At 30.1% G+C, this 18,368-nt stretch overlaps 1 protein-coding gene across 2 annotated transcripts in view; it reads right to left on the bottom strand.

Annotated features, from left to right (window-relative positions):
- Window positions 1–18,368, bottom strand: part of LOC121114064 (glutamate receptor ionotropic, kainate 2) — a 60,281-nt gene that overhangs the window by 14,405 nt on the left and 27,508 nt on the right. For both annotated transcript variants that reach the window (XM_040707898.2, XM_040707897.2), the window contains exon 2: window positions 2,443–2,607. In XM_040707898.2, the coding sequence (XP_040563832.1) occupies window positions 2,443–2,607 (165 nt within the window). The remainder of the gene's footprint in view (window positions 1–2,442; window positions 2,608–18,368) is intronic.

Here is an 18,368-nt window from a genome sequence, read left to right as displayed (position 1 = left end):
TCGTTTCAAGGATGTATTGGGCTTCAAAAAGACACCAATTTATAAATCTAAATCTAGTGATACTTCTTATAAAAACACGGACTACAATTTCATTTATATAAATTCTAGGTTTAAATAGAGCAGTCATAATATTAATAATAATCATTTGAAAAATGCAAAGACTCACAGCAGGAAGTTAGTCGCAGCATGAGTGAGAATTAATTACATTTAAAAAAAATAAAGAGTTTTTCCACTATGCGCCCGTCAACACAAAAACAAGCAAATATTATTTTTCTCAAACTGAGTCTGTATTATATTGGCATATATTGGTAAATGTAACCCCAGGGATACATTTACCCATCTCAGGGACTACATTCAAGATTTCAGTAAAATAAAACAAAAATAAGTTTTTAATCTTTATTTTCCAATGTAACATCCCTATAAATTTCGTTAAATATGCATTGATTTCAAAAGTCATATTTTGTATGTGAAAAATGAAATTTTTAAAGTTGGGGTTAAAGTAGTAGACTATAATTGCAGAATCTACTGTTCGAGTACTGTTCGGAATTAAAAACAGGGACTACAGATCAAATATGAAAACAACTGAACATAATGTTCAATGTGCAATCTAAAAAATACATACTCGAATTGATAAACTAGCAAATCAAAAAACAAAGTCAGAGATTGAATTAATAAGATTAAAATATCTGTAAAATATTGCTTATTAATTTGAAGGCGTAAAATCGGAATGTTGTAATTTACAAATGGAAAATAAAATTATTATGTTATTTTAAATAAAAAATTAGAGGTGCGTAGTTATATATCAAAATGATAAGAGGTATAATTTAAGAGAAAGGTTGAGAAATCCTGCTCAAAATTATAGCTAATGTTACTAAGTATTTCAATATATCTCAGAAATTAGAATATAACTTCCATATTTGACCGAAATGAGTCAATTAATTATAATGGGTTTATATTTACAAAGTAAAGCAATAGATATATTAGAAATTGTTCATTTTTTTATTTTTCTGCTGTTTAAGATTGCTTTTGTGTTGATGGGGCAGACTATACGTAATATGTATTTATTCATCGCTACACAGCAACTCATCTCAAGGGTCTAATAATAAGTGACACCATGCTATTTATTAGTATAGAAAATACATTTATGTGAGGGGAGAAGTTGAAGGAACATATAGAATTGAATAAGAATTGAATCCTATCTAATGTCCTTCAGACATTAAATGTGTTCAAGGGTCTTAAAAAGGAAGTTTTAATGTGTATTTATTAATGTTGAGACTTTATTTTTCTGTGTTGCCCGTATTTTACTACGAGACCGGTCCAGACTCAGGTATGACCGAATTCAGAGGCTTGGTATATACTTAGAAGACGTTCTGTCTTCAATAATTAAATAATATAAACAATAATGTTGACAAAAAAATAATCTTATTCTGATTGCTCCCTTTTCTAGGATTTCTTAATAAACGAAATTGAATTTTGTGTTTGAAATCCATAGATTTTTACAAAGTAATACAAAAATTTAATTTTTTGGGAAAAATTTCAAAATTTAATTTCCAATTGTAATTTTTTGGAAAAAAAAATTCAAAAATCTATAGCTATTCACAAAAAATAGAATTTTTTGGAAAAAAATTTCAAATATTAAATTTTTTCAAAAATCCACAGCTGTTCACAAAAAAAATTCTAAATTAAATTTCAAATATAACTATTTTTTGTAAAAATGTCAAAACATCCCTTTTGTTTACATAAAATTAAATTTTTTGGAAAGAATAATTTTAAATATTGGATTATTCGAAAAAAAAAAAAATCAAATATAAATTCTTTTGGAACAAAAATTAAAAAATCCACAGACATTTTCAAAAAAAGTTTAAAAATACATAACTACTCCCAAAAAGTGTCAACTGTTTACAAAAAAATTAAATTTTTAGAAAAAAATTTCAAAAAATGAAACTTCAAATATTAAATTTTTTTCAGAAATCAACAGCTGTTCACAAAAAGAATCAATATGAAATTTCAAATATTTTAATTTTCGGATAAATAAATTTTAAACATTAAATTAATTAAAAAAAAAAAAAAAAATCAAATACTAAACCTTTTGGAACAAAAATTAAAAAATCCACAGCTTTTCTCAAAAAATTTTAAAAATCGACAGATTTTGACAAAAAAATTTAAAATTAAATTTCAAATATTAAAGTTTTTTGAATTGAAAATTTTTATCCCTATTTCCGCGTAAAATTTATTCGTCCTTAAGAAAAAATAATCTAGTAAACAGAAAACATTCTTTAATTTTGGGGAGGTGGTTCCCTCCAGCCCACCCCTCCAGGCGTCCTTGGAATTAGTATAATGTTAACAGTCTCAGACCGTTCTAGAATTTCTAGAACGAAAATCACCATTTATAGAATTATATGTACGTAATTACTAATTATACACCTATATAAAAATAGTTACCTTTATGAAAAGTCTGATAAAGTGATCCCTCATCCGCGTAGATGATGTGCAGATTAAGAGTTGTACTGTTGAGTATGTCATCTCGATCGTTGATTTCATCGACGACAGATCGTAGGAAATTGTCGAGATGCTGATCATCATTCACTTTTTGTGGAAGGACAACACCTGAAAAAATATGAAGGACAAAAATTAGAATGATTATAACATAGTAACTACATAATTTAGATAAGGGACCTAAAAGTTAATTTACTTAAGCTCATGATTAACATTTGGTTTGTCAACGCAAAAGCAAACTGTAAATAATTTTTCTCAAAATTAAGTCTGAATTACATTTTTATTCTTCGACAATTTATATCAACAAGTTACCCTTGGATGTGTTGCAAATTCCCCTTCAAGTAGTAAAAATTAATTGTCACAATGAAATAATTAGAAATTGAAATATGTATATTTATTTTTAACAGGTGCATATTGGGGTCAAATTAACTTTCATGAATCATATAAAGATTAATAGATAAAGCAAATAAACACAAATCCCACTTAATATCTAGCAATGATTTAGGAAGGAGTTACTCCCAGGTCGATCTTCAATTCTACTTCAAGTCCAACAGGGACTAAAAGTTATAACTCCATAAAAATTCCTCAGAGCAACCACTTTTCTTCTTTCACACACAAGTGAATATTTTATACTTATTGTTCTCTCATCAAGAATAAAAGAATAATTATGTAGAAAATAAAACATTATTTTAGGTAGCAATTAAAAAAAGTGCGTGACCTTCAAATTTCATATTTTTTTAATCCCTGACCTCTATTTAGTATCAAACACAATTTTTTTAAATGTTGATTCTCTCCTAAACTATTTATCCGATTTTAATAAAAACCAATACCATATAAAAGCTGATTAAAAAATAACAAAACATTAATATAATCGCTTTTAGCGTCAATAAAAACCTCGAATCGACCTTGGAAACGGTAGCAAGTATTGATGACAGTCTCCTTTGGCATATTTCGTAATTTTTGACCGTAAATCCGATAGTCTGGCGAGCATGGAAGCCAAACCCTGTGTCCAACAAAGTCAAAAAAAAATCTTACATCAAGGTAAAATTTTTCTTTTTAGTTTGGCATGGAGCATAGACTTGTTCTCCTCTGGACTCTTTCAGTTCTTCCGGACAGGTTTAAGAAGGTTCCAATCTCAACATTGTCTCGTCCGCCACGGATTGGAACAAGGATTTTACAAGGATGTAACCTTTTATACCATTATGGAAAAAATACTTTGTTGATTGTTGCTTTTTTTTAACCGACACCTATCTGCGCATGTAAATTTGTCACTGAGTTAGGTATGGTACTTTTTAAATGTGTTAATACTCCGGTACAACTATATAGAATACCGGTATACTGAGCAACACTACTCTACAGTAGTTTAAAATGCATTTAAAATGAAGGCATTAGTAGACAGAATGAAAAGTTGATCCTCCTATGAAGGATACAAGACGTAACGTACTGCAGCGTAGTTATCTGCAAATAATAAAAAGAACTAACTCCAAACAAATTTGCAATCAACTTGTCATAATCAAGAATCTCTTTCAAAATCGCAAGGAATTTTTCATCAAGAAGAAAAACAATCTATTATGATACAAACTTTATTCATACATATAATATATTATATGTGGTTATTTATTATTATGATGATCGTCTCAGTTTGCAATCCCCTTCCTTCTCTGCAAAAAAGTTTACATCAATGATGTGTTTTTAATATAATCCCTGCCACACGTTTAACCTTCTTTAACCTCTCTTAATGACTCCCTCTATTGAGGCAGCTCATAAGCTATAAATCTCCAGCATAGCTTATTCAATTACAATAAATTTTATATACTTGACCTTTAAGTCAACTCAAGGCTTGCAAAAAATCTGATCGACATTGTTATGAATAAAAATATAAAACAGACCATCAAGTGAGTAATTAATTTTTGTTATGTATCATACAAAAATACCCCAAAATGGAAACAATATGATACTTATGACTTAACACTCAACCTTAAAATTCTCTAGAAAGAAATTGGTAGTTGTTTGAAAAAATGAACTTTTAACCGTTTAACAAGAGGTAATTTGAGTTCAATCCATAAACGTTCAAAATACTCTTAAGGGACATGAGTAGTAAAATAAATCGACAGCTGACCAACAGAATTTAGAATACTAATGGGATAACGTCGTGATGAAAATATCTTATTCGATCTTATCGAATTATTCTACCAACTGAGCAAGTTGAACATCCAATTGAGATGTACATAGAATCGAAATATACATTCAAATGAAATCCGGATTGAAGAAAAATACGCTCAAGTTAACGTTCTCTAGGATAAATTTTTTTTATTTTATAAAACATTCCCCATAGAGGAAACGCAAAGAAAAAAATGCAGAAATGGTTAACTTTTTTTATTCCTTTTTTTTTGGTATCAACTTCATAGGAGTTCATGAGAATGAAGAATTTTAATGATAATTTTTGTTTTTTATAGGTACATATCGTCAGTTGGCGCCAAAAAAATTTGTTCTATTTGTTTCTTTTCAAATTTATTTCACTTTGCTTTTCAATCAATACGAATTATGAGTGCTCTAGAAAAACACTTTCGCTGAAATATATGCTAAAAATCCTTGATGATCTGTCAAAAACAGGATCTAATCAAACACTGGTTGCCTTGAAATAGAGTTATTTAAAGAAGTTTCCAAAGAATTTGGTTTTTATATACTTCGGATATATGAAAAATCCGATATAGTCAACTTTTCATCTGAAAAATAACAGTTTCCTTTATCCGGGCTTGACTCTATCCATAAGGGACCAAAATATAATAAAGATACAGAACCATCTGGAAAAAATTAAACGGATACACGGTACGGATTACGTAAAATTAAAACCACACCAATATCTACTAAAATTACATTTTATCTATCAAATGGTAGTTCTTTATATTTGTGTTTGTTTAATCTCTCAAAACTTCTAATAATAAGATGTAGTGATGAGTAATAAGTTTTATTGGGGGGTTCAGTATATGATTTCTATTTTGTAAAACTCATCGAGTAGCTCCACGAGCCGAATTAACTCTCAACGAATCCTTAATAAAATTGAGGGAACTTGTCTTCTGTTGTACATTTGGGCCTAAAACATTCACAACTTTTGTAGTTTATTGAAATAAATATTTAATTATTCAAAATTTTCAAAACGATACGGAGGTAGGTACAGATACGAAACCACTCAAACTCTTGGTACGGAGCTATGAAAAAAAAATAAAAATGGTTGGCTGCCCAACTCTGGTGATATCATACAGCACTTATTTTCCACATATAACTTATAGCTCATGACGTCATTTATAAGAGGGCTCATTTGATTTTCCAAAGGATTTTTTACATACCCAATTTCGAAATATTTAATTATATTTCCGCAGATCGAACATTATAAATTTAGAAAGATCAGTATTCGAATTTTCTTTGTTTGATTAACATTTTCTTTAACATTAACATTAACTCTATTTCAAGGCAACCAGTGTTTGATTAGATCCTGTTTTTGACAGATCATCAAGGAAAATATTTCAGCGAAAGTGTTTTTCTAGAGCACTCATAATTCGTATTGATTGAAAAGCAAAGTGAAATAAATTTGAAAAGAAACACATGGAACATATTTTTTGGCGCCAACTGACGATATGTACCTATAAAAATCAAAAATTATCATTAAAATTCTTCATTCTCATGAACTCCTATGAAGTTGATACCAAAAAAAAAGGAATAAAAAAAGTTAATCATTTCTGCAGTTTCCTCTATGGGGAATGTTTTATAAAATAAAAAAAAATTATCCTAGAGAACGTTAACTTGAGCGTATTTTTCTTCAATCCGGATTCTCTAATCCAAATACACGGAAATATCGGCCAAAAAATCTTTACACTTCGTTTTTGCAACATAAATCAAAGTTTATGTGAATGCGATAAAATTGTTTCTGTCAAATATTTAAAAAAAAAGAGAAAGATCTTTCTAAGTGTCGTAGAAGCCGAGAAAATACCATCTGAACGTGGGCAACGAATTTCAGTCCGCTCACTTTTGGACGCTGGCAAGAAACCAACAGAGATTTCCATATTACCATGGGTCCAGACCAAATATCCGGACATGAACATGGTGTTCCAATAGGAGGGTGCGCCTGGAAACACGTCCAAAAAAGGCCCAGAAGTGACTGAAGGATAACTTGGTTTTCTGGCCAAAGAAAATTTGACTCCCCTCCTCACCAGATGCCAACCCATTGGACTTTTCTTTTTGAGTGCATGTTGAGTCCAAGGCCTGCACTGTTCGTCACCCAAGTATCAACAACCTCAAGGATACCCTCAACCAGCATTGGCATGTGATATCGGAGGAATACATCTGCAATAGGTACAAGGTCTTCCGTAGCCACCTGGAAGCCACTATTTCGGCCAAGGGGAGCTACATCGATGATTAGGTTAGCCAAGACATTATGGTAGTTATTTTTATTTTATTGACGCACAACTGGTGCTTGAAATACATCTTGATAAAGTTCTAGATTGAAAGTGTAAAGATTTTTTCTGCACCCTGTAATTCCTCTTTAACCTTACTCCGAATGAAAAATAATTTTTATTTTCATAAAATTTGGTTGTTTATGTGCCCAAATATAGCCGACATCAGCCATGCTAACGTCACGTAAAATTGTTCTAAACATATATTGCGATTAGATAAAATGCTACATAATATTTTAATGGTGTTTATAACGACTAACATGTAATGTATTCAAATATGATGGACATAAAATGGTGTTTGAAGCAATAATAATCATAATTGACAAACATACATGACCTAATTAAAAAAAAGGCAATACAAAGAGGGCTGGAGAAGAAAGCCTCAAAAGCATTATATATTTGTAGAGTACATACCATACTTGTTTTTTTTTTTATCAATGTATGTAAATGAGTTTGACCCTTCGTGCCTTTTAACATACCAGGACACACACTTAGATGTCAATCGTAGTTCTCAATAACTTTGAGTTATGAGCTCACAAACCTTCTTTCCTTACACATTTTTACATGCATTTGATGTACATGTCAATTTGTATTGTTCACTAGAATCGATGTAGATTTTTAATTGGTCACAAATACCAAATTAGTTATCATTTTGAAATAACGTGAAATCCCCTTTCGTCGCACTTATAAAACATTCAAATTATGTGTAAATTAAATATTAATAAAGCAAAGTGTATTTGTCTGTATGTATGAATTTAATTTGTACCGTCATTTTTGATCTATGGAATCTTGCATTCGTTTTGTTATGTAGCATCGAGCGTGTGCTTCATAAAAAAGTATATATTATGCAATGCATATAATTGGTTGCTTTTTTTTTTTTGCTCCCCGTTGTTTTGGAGTTGGAAACTTAAAGAGTGATTTTTCTTTTCCGAAGCTGTTATCATTATCATTGAATTCCTAAGGACTGAACTTCCTTCTCTACAAGATATATACAAAACCGGACTGTGCTCATAAAAACGGAGAGTAACTCTGATGATTTGTTGCGTAGTTTTAATTTTAAGTTCTGGTTGGACTCAGAATTTAATTGAGGATTAACATCGGAGTAATTGTTGCCAATGCCCTTCTTAATTACCTTCTCCTCTTCCTCACACACAGTCACGCTTGTCGCAGCTGCATATAGTTGATCTAATGAAATGTCATCACAGCTAAGTGACTCACTTCGAAAACATTATTTTTTTTTAGTATGCTCAAAATGCTATCGGTTAGCATCACTGTCTATTTAGATAGTGTTTTAAAAATAGATGACATTTCGAAGGAGTTTAGATCAACTCATATTTTTATACAGCCCTATACTATAAAACGTGAGTTGAGGACTTATTTTTAATAACGAGCGTGTGTAGCTAAAGTTCAAGTATCTAAAGGCTTCCTGAATGATTGGGCAAGGAACAACAGCATCCTCAATCTAACTTGGCAAGTGACGCACAAAAGTAACGCAATCGGGGTAAAGGGTAGAGCTTATTTAACTAAAAATTGAAAAAGGCAAAAGAGGAATAGGACTCAGATGATCCACCAAAAATCCACCTCATATTAAAAGGGATGAAAAGACAAACCCAGAGGTGAATCGATATTTTTGGGAATACCATTAGTGATAGAGCTTTATTAAATTCTTCTGATAATTCGGTTGCCTTTTCAGAGCTTCAAAAAGGCCCTCCAATACCTGACTTGAGTGTAATTTGTATTGTAACGTCTTAAAACATCACAATTCTCAAACATTCATGAACAAATAGTTTGTCCACGCTCTAGCTGAGGAATGTTGACCTTCAAAAGCAATTCATCAATATTGAATTACTTTTTGCGTGAAAAATTGTAATGCATCTATGTATGAGTAGTGTAGTAGTAGTAGTTAAAAATAATTGCACTCTACATATTTCAATGCAAAAAATATATTAAATATTTGCAAGTAAACTTACGTAGAAAAATATACCTAACTTTTGAGTACTCTAGAAACATGATACATTGCCTTTAAAAAAATCAAGTGAAATAAAGATTGCCAAAAAAGATATTTGATAAAATTTGACATTTAATTGTTGGGTACATTACTCAAAAATACCTCTGTATATGTGTATAACCCTAGTATAATTACAAGACTAGGCCGTGTTCAAGTAGGTCATAAGATTTGAAATATGTACCTTCAATTCCTCTATTAATTAATACAGGATAGATGATTTATTACGAAATGAGTAGCGTGTAGAGGGGCCATAATTCGTTCAGCTTCGTCTACATATATCTACAGGATGCACATTACACAAGCCATCTGTGCTGCAAAAATGATTTTTTTTTCAAACGCAAATTTCTCTCCAAACAGTTTTGAAAGTAAATAAAAATAAAACCAGATTCTGAAAGCTTGATGAATTCTACTTCATTTTATTTAATAAAATCACTTCCAGCCTCAATTATAGTCGCCATATGAGACTAAAAGTGCGAATAGGCCTTCGCCAATTGGTCCCTAGGGAAATCCTGGAATTCCTTCTTGATCTGACTTATAGGTTTGTCTTTGATATTGCAGGGGGTTTGGTTGGTTAATCGTTTGATTGTATTCTATACACACACAAAAAAAAAAAATCTTATTCATTTACAGCGAGATTGAGGCCCCAAGTCCTCCAAGATGAATTCGTCAAAACTGTCTTAAAGCCATATGACCTCCGTCCTTTGCCAATAAACGATTCACTGAGTCCAAGAGTTCGAACAATTGTTATGCTGTCGTTCCTGGTGCGGACTCTCTGCCTTTTCCAAATATTTGGTACAACTAATTCGTTAATTGATTCCATTGTTTTCCAACTGCTCCAAGTTTGAACAAGCTATCTAACAAAAAAATAAGCTGCCTAAATACCTGCGTTTGCCGAAGAGAGCGCATCAAAGTGGTGGCATAGATAGCTTGCGCACCCAGTAAATGTACAAGGGGTGTAAATAAGAAACTCCGAAATTTACGAATTGAAGGCAGTAGCATTCAATGTAGTTGTTTTTTCAGTGTATTTTATCTTCTATAGCTGTTATAATTATTCTTAAGGAGAGAACATCTAAGAGTAAAGTAAGAGTAATTGTATTTGTCCTCATGAATGATGTAAAATTACGCTGAGTATTTATTGTTATATGTGGTAGTCCTTGTTGAAGTAATAGTCAAATTGAGGATCGAAAACGGAGTCGATCCTACTTCTGTGCTTATTAGACACGAAGTAAGATTTGTACTTATTTGTAGTTTATTTAATGAAACGTCATGACAGCTAAGTTAATCCTCTGCCAAACATTCTTAGAATTGTCAGGGCTATCATGTTAATTTTGTACTTCTTTTTTTCTTCACATATAGGAAAGCCATATTTATTACAAATCTCCTTGTATGAATCATATTTGAAACGGTACAAAAGCCCTAAATAAATTAAATTTCCGACCCAAAAATCTGTGTCCAGGAGAAAAAACTCTTTGAGCAAGGATATAAAAATATGAACCCGAAAACAGGTTTAGTCTAAAATCTACACACGATATATTATGAAGTTTTTATCGAATTACAAAAACAAGTCCCAGTTCCACTACTTTTCTTTAATTACTATAATTTTTTTGAAATAAAAATAATTACCAGAGTCATAATTATACCTACAAATCGTAATAAGATCCTTGCAATACAAATTATATTATTTCCGTTCGGCTGAGCAGGATTTGAGCTGTGAAAAAACATATGTGACGCATTGTAATATAATATAATATAATGATATGAGTTGCATCAACACCAAAACAATCTAGAGCCAATCCATTAATAAGTTGTAAAAATGATCAATTCACGATTACTTTTTGTATTTCATAAATTATTTCAAAAATCCATAATTGTTCACCAAAAAAATAATCTTGATGGAAAGAAATTTAAAAATTTAATTTTTTGGATTTTTTTTCTTCAAAAATCCATAGCTATACACAAAAAGTTAAATTTCAAATATAAAATTTTTGGAAACAAATTTCAAATATTAAAATGATTTGAAATTTTTATCTAAAATCCATAGCTATTAACAGAAAATTAAATTTTTTAGAAAAAAATTAATATGTGTAATTTTTTGCTCTGCTGCATAATTTTCCTGGATTACCTTTTTTTTAAGCAATTTTTTTTACCATTTTTTTTCTTGTAAAAAATGCCCACATTTGGCTCCCCTGTTATAATTAGACATACAACAATAGTTGTATTTGTAACAATAGAAGTTGAACAGACCCATGTAATGTTACTTTAAATTGATGGAAAATTTTGATCAAAATTGTTCTCTGAATTGCGAAGATATGAAACAATGTCGTAATTTCAGTTTTTTTATTGGAGGATCTGACTGTTACTTATTGGGTTGGCTGGTTGGAATAACTATGGATGACTCAGACCCAGAATCTTTTTGTAAGATGGGGGGGGGGAAATTATATGAAAATTACATCATGGATTTTTTTTTTTTTTTGGAGGTAGGAGTTTTTTTTATTAATCCCAAATTTTAGATCCAAATTTTTAAGAAAAGACTAAATTTGAACGAATAACAATACTTTTTGGGAATAATTTTAAAGTTTTTATCTTTTTATATATATAAAGTTTAAATGATTAACATTTTTATTTTTAAAAAGACTTCAAAATATATGAAAAGCTAGGGAATTTTTGGATTTTTTGAAAAAAATAAATAAATCCAAAAACCAAAAAACAATTCCCAATCCCCAAATAAAAAATAAATATAGATATAATCCTGCGGACACCCCTAATTTACGTTATATATTTTATCATTGGTACAATGATAATACACGTTTTTGTGTAAACGTACTTAAAATTTGTTAAAAATTAACAGCATGAGTGATTTTGTCGTATTAGTATCTGCATCAATTGTCTACTCTTTAAAACGACAACACATCATATATATGTGTTGTCATTAACTACATATATAATAGGAAAATACATTTTTTAAGACGTTTATAGACGGACATTATTCATTCCTCCATTATTAATTGGGAGTCCGAGTCCTTCCTCCTAAATAACTTCATAATAGGGATATTATAATATCAATATTTTTGGACCGGCTCCGCTACTAAAAAGAGTATTGGTATTTTGATACTTTTTAACTAAATAAAAATAATACAAATGTTATTATGGGCAATTCACATGCACTTACAGAGGATTCAGCCGAATTTTGGTCGGAGATGGTGGGAGGGTGTTTGCTCAGAAATTTGACAACGCAATAAAAGGCAGTTTTCATACAGAAACATTTTTTTGGTCAGAAATTCGGGGGTTATGTTATAGGCAGGATAATTTTTTACGACATAGTGGCCTCAAATATATACTTAGTAAACAGGAAAAAGTAACTATAGGTCAGGTCTGGAGAATACAGTAGATGGGAAAGCAATTATTCATAGCCTAATCTATACAGTTTTGTCATTGTTTTCAGTGATTGGTTACCCGCTACATTGCCGTTATGAAACAACACGGGTTTCTTCTTCAAATGAGGCCAATTTTTTCTTGATATAATCCTTCAAACTGTTCAACAAATCAAAAATTACATTTCAATATGTGTCTACTATTGTATTATGGAGGTACCTACTAATAGTACTTAGACCTTGAATTTGAGGCTATATAATAATCGCTGTTAAAAGTTTGACACCTTTCGAGGTACAAAATTGATATTTTACTATGCACATTCCAGAATAGTGATGCCATAACCTGTTGCGTCTTTCCATGCTTTGGATTTGGGTTATCGTTGGACAACCTGGCTGAATGTAAATTAGAAATTCATGATGAACCATATGTCGAAAACATTCCATTGATATCTGTAACTTTGAGTTTCAGATAAGTCGATCAACCTCACTTCATGATAATTCAAAACTATTTTGTGGACTTTTTTCGTCAGTAGCAACTCTTTTCGACGCTCATTTCACTTCGTTTAAATGAAGTAACCCATTGATTTTTCTTGTACAAAGCCAAAATAAGAATAATTTAGCCAACCCTTGGCTTAAACAGTATATTTATTTAACCAAAAACAATGCTTCATGATGACACAAATTTCTTAATAATAATATAAACAAAAGTTGTATCACTTACAATTATACTTATCGTTTAAAGGTTGACACTAATAAAAAATCCTTTGATTTAGTGCTAGTGACGCCCTCTATGTCTCCTTCTTGAACTTTTCAGTAGACCTAATAGATAGACACACATATTCGTGTCATCCCACTTATGCTAAAAACCTGTTTATGTATGCATATAATATGTAAGTAAGTAAATCCATATTAATTAAATGAAGTACTACTTGTTAATTTAACAATGAGAGAGTCTACATTAATAAAAGTAAGGATCTGATAGAATCCCATTATATTCGTTGAATAACTAATTAAAATCTGCAAAATAATAAATTACATACATATATATGTATATTATGCCGTATCAGTATTCCCAACTCACAACCAGGAGCTTAAAAATAAATAGGGACTTGCTTATTATGAATACATATAAAAGACTGAGAGATCAGATTATGTATATATTTATAATTTATTGCGTAAAAACAAAATTATGATAAAAGAAATGCAAAATTTTTTACAAATATTCGAACAATCATAATTTTTTTCCAATACAAAAACGCTATTGATTTCTAGATTCTTATTTAGGATTCAAACAGTAGTTTTAGAGAAGAATAATTATATCCCTAAAGTTTTTTGATAACATCAACAAACTGATCACTTATTAATTTTAAAAATATAATCGTTATTGCATCTTTCTCAACATTATCTCCAAAAAAAAAAAAAAAAAAAAAAAAAAAAAAAAAAAAAAGCCGGAAGTAACATCATTGTTAGCCAAATCTTTCTAACTGTTGCGCTATTTTTATTTAATAGTAATTATATTTATTAACAGATTAGTGGGAACACATTAGAATTTGATAAATCAACATTCAAAACACTAAAAATGGGAAAGGTCACGAAATTATCTCGCAACCTTTCCTTTGAAAGAAAAGGCTAAAAATCAGTTGGTATCTCAGAATATTGGTAAGGAGAAAGGAAGCAGAAAAATCGACAGCTTACAACAAAATAGAGTGTCAGTTCCTTTGATAGAGAAGTCTGATGTTTTGGGGATACAGTATTGTTGTTCAAAAGGTGGAATTTAAAATAATAATGATTAAGAATACCCATTCAGATTCATCAAAATGAACACCATTTTAAATAAACAACAAATATAGAAGATTAAAACTATAACTAATACAAACTGATTGAGGTCTTTTTCCTTACTTATTTTGGGTGGAAAGGTTTAGTGAGTTCCTAAAGATCACACCATGTGTTAGACACGTCAATGTAAATCCTTTCCCACTTGGTCAGTCAAACATATTCTCTTTATTCTACTACTTCCATATATTACAAAATATTAAGAACTAATGACCTGGATTCAAGAGAATATGATCGCAATGTATTCACACATGGATTTAAAAAGACAATGGATTGGCAACTTCATAGAATCAAAGTGTCAAAAACTATCATATTACACTTAGAGACACACGCACAAAGTACTTCCTAGCTACAATTTAAACACATTGTATGATCATCATTAACAATTCATGTCTTGTCCGTGTATCCCATATGCCAACTTATCTCTTCTACCTCTGTATGTCTTTATGATAGCAATATAAAAATTAAATTGGGTGGTCCCAAATCTATTAAAATAATTGTACATATAAACACAAGAATAAAGTGAATAAAATTGCAGTGGTATATGAGGGGCATCCGCTGGATTCGTTTTTTTTGTTAAATAAATCCAAAAATTAAAGTAATTAAATTTTTTTATAAAAAAATTTGAAAAATTAAATTTTTTGGGAAAATTTAAAAAGTCAAATTGAGTATATAAACTTTTATATAATTTCTACCTATTCACAAAAAATAAAATTTTTTGAGAAAAAATTTAAAAAAAATCAAATTGCAATATTTAATTTTTTGAAAAAAAAAAATGAAAAATTGTAAAATTTTGTATTAAAAAAAAATAAATCCTAAATTTAGGGAGGGCTACATCCCCTCCAGCCGACCCCCTGCAGACGCCTCTGTACATTCGAAAGATTCAAATTATTTGTAAGCACGTATGTTAAAAAAAAAGAAACCAAAACTTAGGTGGTCACCCTGACAATTGTAATAATAATGTTTGGGTGGAGAACAGCTTTGCTGTCATAACGTTTGATTAAGTAAGCTGCGTGCAGCTATGCGAAGAAGGAAATAAATATAAATCCCACTCAGTATTTTGCTATGATATACTCCGATGTTGAACTTCAATTCTACTCTGAGTCTAATAAGTTCTTACACTTATAACTTCGGAGAAGGAAACCGTCATTGTTACTCTCCCTGTTTCAGGAGCACACGCACTAGTGATTATTACATATTTATTGTTCTCTCTTCACGAATAAATGAACAATGATGACAGCTTTGGTAAAAAAAAAAACTCCTTTCATGGAATAATTACAAAATGAGCGCGATTTTCAAATCAGGGTGCAATTCAAAAGGGTGAAAAGGTGGAAGTTTAATAATCATACACGTAAATCCGATGTGTTTTTTAGCTGGCTCGTTAATTTGTAATTGGTTGTATAAAGAAGGAATTTTCTTTTCTTTAGGACTTGTCAATATTATTTAATTCCTGAGTAGTGAACATCCTTTCCTAAATAGATTCATTTATATTCAAAACCTGTTTGAACGATCGTGTGTGCTCAAAAAAGACCCTGAGGATTTATTTCGGAGATATTTTTGTAAGTCCTTGTTGGACTCAGAGTAGAATTGGAGATCGATATCGGAGTAATTCGAGTAAATGTCCTTGTTTATATGATTTTCTCCTTCCTCTCTTGTCACAGCTGATTGTTGCTGATCTAATGAAACGTCATGAGTATTATGACGTTTCTCTCTTCAAAAACATGCTTCCAATTGTTAGGGTTACTTTTTTTAAATATGTCTATTCCACACTGGATTTTCACCTTTTTTCATAATAATTACGTCATATATTGATGAAAATATAAGAAGTAATGAAGCAACTGTTCATTGTTGTTGTATTTCAAAAAGCGAGGTAGCAATGTCCCCTTTTTTCAGCATGTATGAAGAGGGGCAGCTCGTAATGGAGGGGAGATTGGGGGACTCACTCTCTTATCTACATTTTGAAAACCCCTGAGATTGAACAAAAAAAAATTACGATACTCAACATTTCACAACAAAGTATTACTAAACACTTTACACTTTTTTTATTTTATTTTTGCAAATACATATAAATTTTTCATACAAATGAAATCAACACTTTTTTTTTGTTTATATAATTAGTACAACATAACGAAGTCAAACATTAAAGGAACCGGACACGTGGATAATAAGAGATCTGCTGATGACTTCTTAATTTATTGATATATTATCACTTTAAGTGATATATTTAGTATTTCAAATTATATGCTAAATATGTGTGTATTTTATTGCAAAAAAATAATTCCAAATATAAGTAGATGGTGATACAGTTAACTCAATTGATAAAGTGACAAGGAATTAATATTGACAACAATTTGACAGACTCTCTCTATGAGCAAATAAATTTGATTGTAAATAACTATCATGTAGGGTAATTATCAAGGAAGTGCTGGCAATATCAGATGTCTCGAAAATATTTATGGATTACTCTATACAAGGAGCCAGCACTCTTTTTTTTTCTCTTCCTTTTTTTTACCAATTTAGGTCTATAAATTTAAGTAGAATAGCTATGAAATGGAAAAGGAAATTGAGTTAAAATAATTGTTTAATGAATTTCTTAATGAATAAAAGTGGTTTTTTGGTGTATCTTTATATTTTAGGTCATCAGAATCATCAATTAGAAATACAGTTCCTTTAGTTCATTAAGATATTAATTAGACACGTGCTATAATTCAATATCCTCTTTTATTTATAATAATTCTACTAGCTAGAACAATAGCCTTTAGTTGGTCAAAGGAAGGAAGAAAAAAAAGAGTCGAATGTTCCATGAATAGAACATTCCTTGATCAAACTAAATACGATCTTTTAGAATAGAATACTTATGAAATAAGTGAAGGAATTGAATTAAAATAATCTTGTAATGAATATCGTACAATATATTTTGGGTTTATCTATAAGCTCTAGAAAAAATAATCCCTTTTTCCGCCATAAATGTTTACTTCCTTGGCAATCAAAACAGTGTTTACGTGACCGTAAGTCTCGACATTTTCCAATATTCTATGTACATTTTGACAATTGACTTTCCAGAGCGATGCCCATCTTTGACATCTAAATTACCGGAATGGAATAGACGAAACCGAAATTGCACGTAATTGGCTGCACCAAGACCATAATTACTATTCATATTTTCATTCACCTGGCCTGTTTTTGCCCTTTATTGAAGAAAAACTGTAAAATATGGCGTATTTTCTCTTTACTGGTTCCCTTCTTTGACGACCACTCAAACAATCACAAAACTCTCTATATAATTTTTAGTACAAGCTCTTATATTTCTAACACCATCTAGCGTAAACCGATTTCACTTCTACAATGCGAGATACAGATTACTATAGGCATCAAGCGGGAAAATAATGGATTTCGTTTTACAATACTTTTATGTAACTAAAATAATAATTAAATTATTAACGAAGTTCTTACAATTCCTCCAGAAAATTATTAGATGATCATTATTAGATAATTTTATCATTGTTTTACTAATGGTAAAATAAATATACTTTACTTGATCAAATATAAAAGAAAGACACAATTTATGCATAATCCATGTATAGGCAATTACTTAAATTATCAAAAAGTCCAAATTACGATTTTACAGAGGACCTATTATTTAAATCATGATAAGAGGTTTGAGTTTCGCAAAAATGATTAATTAATTAATGGAATGAAGGAGTCAAAAAGAGCTCCTTGGCAAAAAAGCTCGGTAATTGGGTTATGTCAACAAAAAGCTATTGACACGATTCAATAATGTAGACATCGAGTCTACAAGGTTCATAAACATTTATATACTCACAGACACTCTAACTATGTAATAGTTTGACATAGCTTTAAGTATGTAGAATAAGTCTAATGTACATATATTGTAAATACATACTTTGAATTTTTGTAATTTTTTATATCAAAATAAATGAACAAATATTATAATACTTATATCAGAGGCGTCCGCAGGATTATATTGTGGAGAGGGGTTGTTTTTTCGAATTAAAAAATAAATAAATTTTTTGGAAAAAAAAAAAATCAAAAACCCACTGCTATTTACAAAAAAATGAATTTTTTGGGAAGAAAAATTAAAAAATCAATAGCCATTCATAATATTTAATTTTTTTGGAAAGTATTAGATGTTTTGCTATGCTGCACAATTTGTCTTAATGAAGAAAAAGGTTTTCTTGTAAAAAGCTA

Source organism: Lepeophtheirus salmonis, chromosome 3 (genome assembly GCF_016086655.4).
Source record: "Lepeophtheirus salmonis chromosome 3, UVic_Lsal_1.4, whole genome shotgun sequence".
In the NCBI taxonomy this organism is placed as follows: domain Eukaryota; kingdom Metazoa; phylum Arthropoda; class Copepoda; order Siphonostomatoida; family Caligidae; genus Lepeophtheirus; species Lepeophtheirus salmonis.
Note: the sequence above shows the minus strand (reverse complement) of the source record. Positions and strands in the feature narration are given on the sequence as shown.